This window comes from Crassostrea angulata, chromosome 4, assembly GCF_025612915.1.
Source record: "Crassostrea angulata isolate pt1a10 chromosome 4, ASM2561291v2, whole genome shotgun sequence".
Taxonomy (NCBI): domain Eukaryota; kingdom Metazoa; phylum Mollusca; class Bivalvia; order Ostreida; family Ostreidae; genus Magallana; species Magallana angulata.
The window spans coordinates 31,742,277-31,754,375 of NC_069114.1; the positions used below are offsets into that span (position 1 = coordinate 31,742,277).

A 12,099-nucleotide genomic window follows, 5' to 3' on the forward strand; every position below is an offset into this window, starting at 1 on the left:
AATGGTTTCCACGGGGTGTGGCGTCGGTTGACAATGGTTTCCACGGGGTGTCAATTTCAACTGTTACCCCCCCCCCCCCAAACAGGCACTATTTATATAGTGTTACCCGTTGCTAAGTGTGTTGCTAACACTGAGGGTAATAGATCGGATTGGCAACTGTATCTTAACCAATCAGATGTCAGTATTTAACATGAAAGTATAATAATATATAAATAGTCAATTTCAACGGTTACCCTCCCTAACAGGTACTATTTTTTTTATTATACTGAATGTCTTATATTTTTAAAGAAAATTTTACTGCTTTTTTATAGAAATAAAGTGAATTCTACGGTGAACCGTACACACATAATTTACGCGCATGTAACAATTCGTTTTGTTATACTTTCATGTTAAATACTGAAATCTGATTGGTTAAGACGCAGTTAATAATATTTTCTATTACCCTCAGCGTTAGTAACGCACTAAGCAACGGGTAACATTAAAAAATGTAACATGCGCGAAAATTATGCGCGTACGGTTCGCTGTATAATTCACGTTATTCCTATATAAAAGCAGTAAAATTTTCTTAAAAATTAAGACATTCAGTATAACAAAATAAATAGTGCCTGTTTGGGAGGATAACAGTTGAAATTGACACCCCTCGAAAACCATTGTCAACCTCCGCTTCGCGTCGGTTGACAATGGTTTTCTCGGGGTGTCAATTTCAACTGTTACCCTCCCAAACAGGCACTATTTATATAGTATTACCCGTTGCCAAGTGTGTTGCTAATGCAAAGGGTAATAGAACGGATTACCAACTGCGTCTAAACCAATCAGATTTCAGTATTTAACATTAAAGTATAATAACTATATAATGATTCATGCGATGAAGGGTGTGTTCCCGTTTTGCACACATTTGATAATTGGGTATAGAACAATAGGTGTGAATTGTGTTTTGATAGCAATTATAGTCTGCTTTCGGTCAAAGATTTTACCTGGATTTTTACCTGTGTTTTATTAGTGCCTTAACGATAAAACAAGAGGAATACAGATATTTTGTTGTGTTTTAGGTCTAATAACTATCACCATTTATTTTTTTTCGTTTGACACAATAATGATATATTTAAAAAGTATGATAAAAAATTAATGATTAGATTCGATGAATTGACTTTTACATTTTTGTCCATTTACCTTAAATACATGTATAAAACCAAATGAATTATGAAAAATTGCTGGTCCAAAGCCAATTGGAAGCTGATTCAAATAAAAGAATACATGTTAATTTCAATTGCGAGTAGATATGTTTTATTTATTTTATTGTCAATTGCCCTCGCAGGAATTGTGATATAGACTATAGCAATTAAGCAATTATCTCACCTGGTCAAATTCCCGTTTCGCACACATTTTTTCGATACCTAATTTTCAAATGTGTGCAAAACGGGAACAAACCTGAAAACCCAATTATCTCACCTGGTCAAATTCCCGTTTCGCACACATTTTTTCGATACCTAATTTTCAAATGTGTGCAAAACGGGAACAAACCCGATGAAGGCAGCGATCATTGTAGAAAAAAAAACGTTATCTGCAATGACGCTACCATCATACATTGCACGAATCCCAGAAGAATGAATAACATTTTTATGTCTCTGGTTTTATTTTTGATTGCAATATGGCCTCTTTGATTCTCTTCACATGAAGTTGGTTGGAAATGTGGTCAGATCTATGTTGCCGTCAATAATTTGCTGATTTGGACTTTTTGTCTGTAAAAAATAAGGCAAGCATATGCCGCCTTTTATCCAATGACGTTACGTCATTCTAGGCCAAGACAAAATAAAAAGAAAAGCTTGTGAAACTGTTTGGAATTAGTCTCTTGTCAAAATTCTTATTTCTATCTGATGTTTCCTTGGTTCAATTTTTGAACAACGATTCGTTTGTGCATGTTACATTTCTTCAGATGTCATCGATCAACTAGACCTTTACGCAGTGTTACTCACGTCATCACAAAATGCATGTACCAACAACTTTTACTACAGACCATACTATCATACAAAACTGCAGACTTTGTGTTCCTGATGACACCTTTTCGCGACATTTCCAAATTTAGAATTTATTTGGACGGTAATTCCGATATATTTAGATACATGGCGACGTAAACTACCTCGCTAATAGTGCAAGAGTACTATGACAGAAATGTCTTCTGAACGTGATTCTATACCATATACTTGTGGCTGAATCATATCTTAGTGTCCTCTGTTATCTTGATATAAGCTAGAAAACCGAATTGTCATGCCAATATCAGGCACGACCATAAACATTTATTTATCAGATCCATCATGGCAGTCTTCTTCGGCTGTCTTCTGCTCCTGTCGTCTGCTTTCGCGTCAGTTGAGAGACGTAATACCGTCTGCTACAATCCGTTTGGTTGCTTCTCCTCTGATGGATTACTGAAGGCGCCCCAGTCTCCGGATATTATCGACACATACTTCAGGTTGTACGTTAGGGGACATTCGTCTCATATCAATGAAATTGGAGGTAAGGCAGGTCGAGTGATGTCCGACTTCAATAGTTGTTCAATTTTATACGGTATCCATCAAATACCGGGTATCCGTCTATTTCAATCAAGATACACAATTTACATCATAATAGAAAGAACTCCATCGTCTGAAGCCACGGGTTTTGTGTCCATTTTTTTCCACAAACTATTTTTGTGAAAATAGAATGGAAACAAAACCCGTGGCTTGAGACGATGAAAGACCTCATATAGTTTGACTTAAATTTGGATTGGCTACCAAACACTAATTCGCACCAAAATGTAGAACAAGCAAAGAAAAGCATAGTTGCTGTATCATGCAATTAAGAAGGTGAACGAAAACCTTCTATATCAATCCTTTAAATCGGATTTTGCAGGAGCAGGTTGGGAGCGAGAAGTGACGACTTTTACCAACCATGTCAGCGCAACCAAAAAAACCAAGGTCCTCATCCACGGTTTTATAAACAATGGAAGGTCGCCATGGGTGATTCAGGCAAAGAACGAGCTCTTGAAAAAGGCAAGTTTAAGAATAAAAAAGTTCTGTTTTGCATTGTTCATGCTGGTTTAAACGATATCGTATACATGCACTAGTATATTTTGTAGAATGGTATGGTTTCTCATTGAGAATTACAAAGCGTTGAAAGCACGGGACGTGGCATCTGTCGTGCAAATGCAATTTTAAAATGTAATAGTCTTCAACTTCCAGGGTGACTTTAATGTTATAGTCGTGGACTGGGGGTCCGGGGCTAAATGGCCCTATGAACAGGCCGCAGGTAACGGATTCTTGGTTGGCGCCGAACTGGCTGCATTGCTGACGTATATACGAGACCACGCCCACGTGAAGCTCTCGGACGTCCATATCATCGGACACAGCCTCGGTGCACAGGTGGCTGGTCTAGCAGGACACTCCTTAACGAACATTGGTAGAATCACAGGTATGCGTGAAGATATATCTCATTGCTCACACTCTTTTGCTTTTTTAATGTTTGTATATTTCTCCTTTCTTGCTTGCTCTTAAATTGTTTTACTTCACGAGTAATTTTAGTATCAATTCTTTTTATTTCGTATTTTATAGGCCTTGATCCCGCTGATCCTTTCTTTTCCGGCAAACCCCTCAATCGCCGTCTCGACCCCAATGACGCAACTTTTGTGGACGTCATCCATACTGATGGCTCCAACTTCACATTTTCCCAAGGTAAAAGATACGATTGTTCGAACATTATGCGGGGTTCTAAGTCTTCATACTATTCTTTTGTGTCACCGTCTACGTTGTGCGATCTTGACAGGATTTGGAACTCACGATAACGAAGGTGATGTTGACTTTTTCCCCAATGGCGGAGAGCATCAGCCTGGTTGTACTGAGGACCCTGGCAGTAGTGCTCTGTATAATCTGCTCCATGGCGGTTTTGGTAATATGCAATCATTAAAATTAAAAACCAAACATCCACTACAGACAATTTAGCACCTTGCATACACAGGCACCTACAAACGTGTTTTTTTTTCAAAATAAAAATATATGGCCCTGACCTAATGTTTCATAAAGTAAAGGGTATATCTTTTTATTATGAGAAAAATATATAACATCAGGTGCCTGCATGTGCTTGAACATTACCGAAGTGTGTCACCGGTGTGGGTATTTGCAACTTCTCACCTCAGTATTAACTAACAGGGGCTTATAATTGCAGGGGTTGTTGCTCACTCACTGACCTGCAGTCACAGTCGAGCGACCGAGTTCTTCATCGAGTCTATCAACTCTCCATGTAAATTCTACGCCCACAAATGTTCAAGCATTACTGACTTTGACGAAGGTCGCTGTATGGGGTGTCCGGACGGCGGCTGCGCAGCGATGGGATATGATGCTGATGCTACATCACTTCGCGGCACCTTCTACCTCAGTACCTCAACTCATGCCCCATTTTGCGGTATATAATGTGCATGTACCTCTGAGTAATATTGAGTACAAAAAATTCTTGAATTTCAGTGCTTTAAAATTTCTTTGACCGGAACACGTGTTCATTTAGTTTGGTGGTTGTGAATGCATGGTCTTTATTTCTAGAAATATTCACGGAAAAACAATTTGAAGGCAATGACCAAGAAGTATCATTGGTACAATGGATTTAGAGAGAAAAAATCTACTTGTATTTTCAATTAATAATGATACATGTAATGTGATTTCATTGAATTTAAATAATTACTTTGGTTTTTTAAGGGCATGAATACTACATGGAAATAGTTATTTCCCATTCTTTGCATGGTCATTCCTACGGAGAGTTTTACGTTCAGTTGCTCGGCACGAAGGGACAAAGCGAAGAGTTGAAATTTTCAAGGTAATGCTTACCACCTTCATATACCCGCATATAACACCGAAAATGTGGTATATTGTTTTAGAATTGAACATCAGTCAGTGATCTGCGCTTTAAGGATAATTTCTTTCCTAACAGGCACATGACGTTCTACATTCCCGACTCCGCAGAAAGACACGTGATTGTCACTCATACAGATATTGGTGACCTTACAGGGGTCAAGGTCAAATTTGTACGTGGAGACGGTGTCAAGGCCACAGGGTCAGAACATGAAGTGCGGGTTCGATATGTTACCGTGGAATCCACCGAAAACACTCAAGGGTAGGTTAAAAACCTAGACGTATTTCTAAAAAACTTTTTAAATATACATTGTCAGAAAAGAGAAGGTATCGATTTATGATCACTTTATTTTTATGAATTTTTACTAAACAATTTCTTTGAACTTAATTTATAGGAAAGTTAAGTTTTGCGGCCATGATGCGCATATACACGAAAACCACGTGGCAACATTGCACTCAACTTCCGGTTGCTGAGGCCCATTTGTCTTGGATGCCGGGCGATTCATTTACTATGTAAATTGTATAATCCCTGAAACGTGTTTTTCTGAATTTTGGTATTAAAGAGAAAAAAACTCTAGTCAGAAAACTATCAAATGAACAAAACTGTTTTGAAGGGTTGTGGGTCGCCGTCTTGCCACAACAAGAGTCTAGTAAACTAATATAGAGAGATCTCTGGTACATTTATTACATTGACAAAGGTTTATACTTCCAAAAAGACTCGAAGCATGAACATGTTTGTAGACGCCAATCTCCAGCGTTATCATGTGAAGTTGAAGTGTAAAAACATTCTAAAAACAATTTGCCAAAATTTCTTATTCGTGTTCTTGAATAATCCTTTGGCGCTCTAAACTTTTAAATCATAATTTGAAAATCAATGTTTAAAACAGACCATATTGGCATGAATTGCAAGAAATTCTTAAGATGTAAAACTTCTTGTTCTCTGATGAGTGTATAAAGGATTACTGAGTATAAGGTATCCACTAAATGTGTACCTGTTGACATCTTATCTATGACTAATGTCTTACTTTTGAACCATTAGTCTAAGCTGCCCCGAATCTATTATACGGTAGAGAACTGGTGTAATTTAATTAAATACTATACTCGTAAGTACAACTTGATGACGCCATTAGAAGAAAACAAAATTTTACCGGGTATAGTTTGCAGGGTCAGACAATAACCATATGCTAACAGCTCTGTAGTGATTTGGGTTAAAGGGGCATGGTCACGATTTTGGTCAAATTCTATTTTTCTGTTTTTATTATTTACAATGCTGTAGATATGCATTTCTAATGATCAAATGAAATTTGAGAGCCAGTCATTAGTTTATAAGCAAGATACAGAGCCCACAATTCTTTGTTATGTAAACATGGCTCGTGCCCTGTTTTTGTTTACATTGGTTCATTATACCACTAACAAATCTTTTTCAAGCCTATTTTTCTATCTTCTTAATAGTCTTAAACATAAATAAACAGTTCATGTTCAGTTCATGTTCATGACTTCTCAATTCAAAATGTAAGCAAAAGCATTGTTTACTTAGTAAAGAATTGTGAGACCTGATATTCGCTTAAAACTCAACGAATGACACTCAAATTTTGGGTTTATATTAAAAATGCCTTACTCAAGCATTATAAACATTAAAATTGGAAAAATAATTTTCGACCAAAATCGTGACCCTACCCTTATCACAAACAAAAATCATATACAGGCTGAAATGACACGTAAATCTCAATCCATCGTGGCAACAATGAAAGTACATATAATTATATTTATATATTTACATTCTCAAGTGTCTTTGTCTGTGATAACACTACGAATCGATTTTGTACTATACAACCCATAATACAAATGACGCCAAATTGAGGCGCCAGCGGGGTTTGCTTATTTATATTTAAATATTTAATCGTACGATGGCTTAAAATTATATAAATATAAGTAATAAGGAATCATTTTTTGAATATTATGAGGTGATAATTGCGGTCGGGGCGTGATCAAATCCAATAAAGCCCGAAGGGCTTTATGATAGATTTAAGATTTGATCACGCCCCAACCAAAATTATCACCTCATAATACTCAAAGAATGATTCCTTATTTGTTATATAATATATACACAGACACATGTTCATTTTACTGAAGTAGAAGAATAGGAAGCTCTTAAGCTTACATTAATCTTTAACGATGAAATCTGAATGAAAACAGCATATTTTGTGTTGTCACTCCTTTGCAATATGGGTTCCACTTAGTCTCAGTAACTAGTTCTTGACCCCAACCATTAAGGTTATCAGCGAGAGACATTCTCCTGTCAGAAACGGGCGTATTTTGGCGAGCGTGGTAATAAAATCTTTTAATTTGAAAACACAATAGTGTAGTATTTTAGAAATATCAAAAGGTGACCGTAAATATTGTTTTTGATAAAAGTACATTGATATTGATAATACATACACACTTTTAGCAGTTAATTTGCCACCATGCGGACTGCAGTGGAATCTTTTTTCTTTCTCTTCTGCCGTCTCCTACTTCTGATTTTCGCACCAACTTTTGCCTCTGTGGAGAGGCGGAGCCTCGCCTGCTACGTCCCGTATGGCTGTTTCTATTCCGATGGACACATCAAAACCCCACAGAGCCCATCACTCATCAATACTCGGTTCCGGTTGTTCCAAAGAATTCAAGTGTCCCAGGTCGCCGAAACCGGAGGTAAAATGAAAATATTTACTTTTTCCAGGGTCTTTGTCTGAGATAAAACTACGAATTGATTTTGTAATATACATATATAGTCCAATAAATTTCGTCAATGACTATTTTAATATATAATCGCACAATTGTTAGTATATTAATACATGTAGTGCCTATTTGGGAGGGTAACAGTTGAAATTGACATCCCGAGGAAACCATTGTCAACCGACGCGAAGCGGAGGTTGACAAATGGTTTTCCGGCGAGGGGTGGCAATTTCAACTGTTATCCTCCCAAACAGGCACTATTTATTTTATTATACCGAATGTCTTAATTTTAGAGAATTTTTTACTGCTGTATACAGAAATGACACTTATTCTATGGCGAACCGTACGCGCATAATTTACGCGCATGTAACAATTCGTTGTGTTACCCGCTGCAAAGTGTGATGCTCACGTTGAGGGTAATAGAACAGATTATCAACTGCGTCTAAAACAATCAGATTTCAGTATTTAACATGAAAGTATAATAATAAGTGTTTTCATTTTTCCCTGTTCATCTCTCAAGGAACCCCTCTAGCCTCGGATCTAGACGCTTTTACAGGATTCGTGAATGCCACGAAGAAAACCAAGGTCATCGTCCACGGGTTTCTTGACAACGGTCACGATAACTGGGTCACGTATGCCAAGGACGAACTGTTGGTCAAGGTCAAAAAATGCACTTACAATTTTTTTCGTTTTCGGTGCTTTTCAGCAACGTAATAGCGTCTTTGCACTCAATTGATTTCTTTTACTTGATTTTAGGGTGATTTCAACATTATCATTGTTGACTGGGGCACAGGGGCCCAATGGCCCTACGAACAGGCAGCGGGCAATGTTTTTCTCGTTGGGGCGGAATTGTCCCACTTGCTGAAACATTTGCATGACCACGGCGGTGTGAATTATGCAGATGTCCACATCATAGGGCATAGCCTTGGCGCCCATATTGCTGGGTTAGCTGGACACCCGCTTACTAGCATCGGGCGAATTACAGGTATATTCTCATTAATTAATTAATAGCTGACACAGGTACATGGACGATATACACCCTATAAAACACATTTTCGCAAGCCAAGATTTTAGGTACAGTTTGTGAGGAGCAAAAACCCCTGGATTGAGAAGATTAATATAAGACTAACGTATCCTGGCATTAGTATCGTTCAAAGCTTTAGGAAACCATTCACCCCTATATGTGTTTCAGGACTGGACCCCGCAGACCCCCTGTTTACGGGAAAACCAATAAACAGGCGCCTGAACCGTGATGACGCTACGTTTGTTGACGTAATCCACACAGATGCAACGGAATTTGCTGTAACGAAAGGCAAGCTAACTATTGCATGAAGCTTAATACATGTAGTACTACATAAATTCGTTTTTGGATGAATATATTTCTTATATTAATAGGTTATGGCACAAGAGAGATGGTTGGTGACGTTGATTTCTTCCCCAATGGCGGCGAACATCAACCAGGTTGTCCAGATAGACCCGTGGAGAGTGTGTTGGGCAATCTGCTTCAAGGGGCATTTGGTAGGAAGAAATACAATCTCTCTCTCTCTCTCTCTCTCTCTCCCTCTCTCTCTCTCTCTCTCTCTCTCTCTCTCTCTCTCTCTCTCTCTTTTCAAAAATCGGAAATGTAAATTATCTTTTAATTTGATCTGTTGCCATATGGAACGTGTATTCAAAGTTTAATCCCGCAACAAATTGCAGGATCTGTGTCCACATCACTATCTTGCAGTCACAGCAGAGCCCATGATTATTTTATCGAGTCTATCAACTCTCCCTGCAAATTCTTTGCCCATCAGTGTTCGTCAAAGTCCGACTTTGACAATGGGAAATGCCTGAGTTGTCCCGCCGGGGGCTGTGGCGTGATGGGGTATGACGCAGACGCCACCACTGCCCGCGGCGCCCTCTACCTGAGCACTTCCTATCACTCCCCGTATTGTGGTAAGAATGTGGCGTGCGTTCTTAATGAAGTCAGCAAAATAGGAACGTGTTTTTGTTTCCTTAATAATTTGTTGTGATTCTTGTGGGGTGTTTTGTTGTTGTAAAAATAAGGACATGGCCATGTACTTTTCTCATCAATCTGATTAAAATCAAACCTTCCACTAGCTCCTTTATTTTGATGACCACGCGACCATCAAAATAAAGGAGCTAGTGGAAGGTTTGATTTTAATCAGACTGTTTTCTCATAAAAACTTTGTATAAATTAGGACATGAGGTGTCCATGGAGGTGGTGATTTCTCACTCTATGCATGGATACAGCTATGGAGAATTTTTTGTGACCTTGGTCGGGACGAAAGGTCAATCCGAAGAATTGAAGTTTTCACAGTAAAAATCTTTTTTTTTTTCCCAAATGGTAGGCTGCATTTATATTTTTGGTTTATTGTTTTCCTATTTCTCTATTTAACATTTTTTCAGCAAAGCGGAATTTTATACTACGGATACTACTGAGAAACATGTCCTCGTGACCCACACAGATGTAGGTGACCTCACGGGGGTCAAGGTCAGATTTGTCAGAGGAGATGGACTGTTAGTAGCCATTGCTTCTCAACATGAAGTGAAAGTTAAATATGTCACCTTTGAGTTCACAGAAAGACAGAGCGGGTAAAATATATTGAAATTTCTTGTATTACTAGAATGTGAAAAAAAACCCCAAACAAAACAAGCAATCAAAGCAAATGTAGAAATTAACCTAATTGATCTTTTGTTTATTGCTCCTTTGCAGGAAAATCAAGTTTTGTGGACATGATGCCCATATTCAAGTAAACCATGTAGCTGTTCTTCATTCAACCTCGGGATGCTGAGAGCTGCACAGCTATTGGTTGCCCAATATATTCACAAAATGAGCAGTCTTTTATTATTTTCTGAATGCTCTCATCAAGCGCATTAAGTCCATTAAAGCACATGTGTATGTGGTTTGTTTTATTTTTTGCCTCGCATATTAATCTTTTTTACAAGGATATATTCGTTAAAGATATGGGAAAATGATTGAATTTTAAAGTTTAAATGTCTATGACACTTCTTTCAAAAAAAATAAATGTCTATGTTTATGCAAAATTGCCCCAATCCCGTCATTTAAATTTTGAAATTAATTTTGCTACTGAATTAAAAAAACAGAAGAAGCTATCGTTCGTCGTATCGATCCCTGTTGTGATCTGGTCCAGGAATCGACCATGTCCAAATTAGTTTTCAAAAGCGATTTATTTCAGTGTGACCGTATAGTGGTTAAAAAACAGATCTGTCGAAACTGCAAATCATATAGCCGGGGGGCTCCCGTCAGGGTATGAACATAGCTTATATTACGTGTAATTTGAAAATGATCTATATATAGTGACAAACACGAGTACATCAATTTTAAATATACAAGTACGAAGGTTATATCGGAACATTCCGCAAGTTAACGACTGCAATGTGCATGTAGAAAGATCGAATCAAATTTTAAAATTTTATTCAAAACACCCCGTTTCAATACGATAATTTATTAAGCTTGTATAATTGATTTAATTTAATAATAGTTTCCTCTTTCTTACAGAGTATTATTTGTTCATCATTTGGTTTTTATATGGTTGCTAATTAAGATGATCACGGTTAAATTTTCGATCTAAAAAGCCTGAATGTGACAAGATCGGTACATTTATTTATAAACAGGTTCAATGCCATAATATGGTGGCATATCTCTGCCCCTTGTGTGCAAGTTATTTTTCTATCAAATATGTCGACATGCAAGATAATTATGTTGACATGCAAGATGATTATGTCAACATGCAACATAACTATGTTGACATGCAAGAAAATTGCAATCAGATAAGAATTACACAAAATCTCAAATATTGCCCACCTGTAACATCCAAGATACTAAATTATACCTTTCTATGTAGACATGCAACTTATTTATGTTAACATGCAAGATAAATATGCTGACATGCAACTTTTTTATGTCAACATCCAACTTATTTATGTCGACATGCAACTTATTTATGTCAACATGCAACTTACGTATGTTGACATGCGAGATAAATATGTTGACATGCAACTTAGTTATGTTTACATGCGAGATAAATATGTTGACATGCAACTTAGAAGTTGTATGTCAACATAACTAAATTGTATGTCGACATAAATATGTTGCATGTCAACATATTTATCTTGCATGTTAACATAACTAACAGAGGCGGATCCAGCAATTTTGAAAAGGGGGGGGGGGTCCATTTGATGAAAACCAATATGTGCAAAATTCATCATTTATCAATAAACAAGGACTTTTTTTTAACGTTTTCCGTGCGTATACGACTGTATTTAATAAAAATTTATCTCATCACTATCTATTTCACATCTATTTCAAAAGCAGAGTGCACTGCCTGCATTATTGAGCGTTTTGCCGTTTTGGTTAAATTAGGTAAGGGAAATTTGCATAATATCTAGCCTCAAGAAACCCAAGTCTCCAGCAACGAGAAAGTGCGTCTATGCTAGATATAAAAGAAACACTAAGAAACAAAAAATAACTCAGACTAATTACGACAAA

The 12,099-nt window shown here is 37.3% G+C and overlaps 2 protein-coding genes across 3 annotated transcripts; both read left to right on the top strand.

Annotated features, from left to right (window-relative positions):
* The first annotated feature begins 2,281 nt into the window (after positions 1-2,281).
* On the top strand, positions 2,282-5,448 carry LOC128180955 (pancreatic lipase-related protein 2-like). Its single transcript, XM_052849167.1, has 9 exons — positions 2,282-2,511; positions 2,887-3,026; positions 3,216-3,444; positions 3,585-3,704; positions 3,796-3,918; positions 4,195-4,431; positions 4,719-4,836; positions 4,951-5,133; positions 5,267-5,448. The coding sequence occupies exons 1-9, from the start codon at positions 2,313-2,315 to the stop codon at positions 5,343-5,345; spliced, it is 1,428 nt and encodes a 475-aa protein (XP_052705127.1). The 5' UTR covers positions 2,282-2,312; the 3' UTR covers positions 5,346-5,448.
* Positions 5,449-7,107: 1,659 nt separating this feature from the next.
* On the top strand, positions 7,108-10,492 carry LOC128180996 (pancreatic triacylglycerol lipase-like). Of its 2 annotated transcripts, none has more exons than XM_052849229.1 (10): positions 7,108-7,199; positions 7,321-7,562; positions 8,107-8,246; positions 8,343-8,571; positions 8,779-8,898; positions 8,982-9,104; positions 9,285-9,521; positions 9,788-9,905; positions 9,996-10,181; positions 10,303-10,492. In XM_052849229.1, exons 2-10 carry the CDS (start codon positions 7,337-7,339, stop codon positions 10,379-10,381), a joined length of 1,458 nt encoding a protein of 485 aa, XP_052705189.1. In that variant the 5' UTR covers positions 7,108-7,199; positions 7,321-7,336; the 3' UTR covers positions 10,382-10,492. The 2 variants fall into 2 exon arrangements, with proteins under 2 accessions (XP_052705189.1, XP_052705190.1); XM_052849230.1 differs by having other exon boundaries at positions 7,137-7,199; positions 7,324-7,562.
* The last annotated feature ends 1,607 nt before the right edge of the window (positions 10,493-12,099 follow it).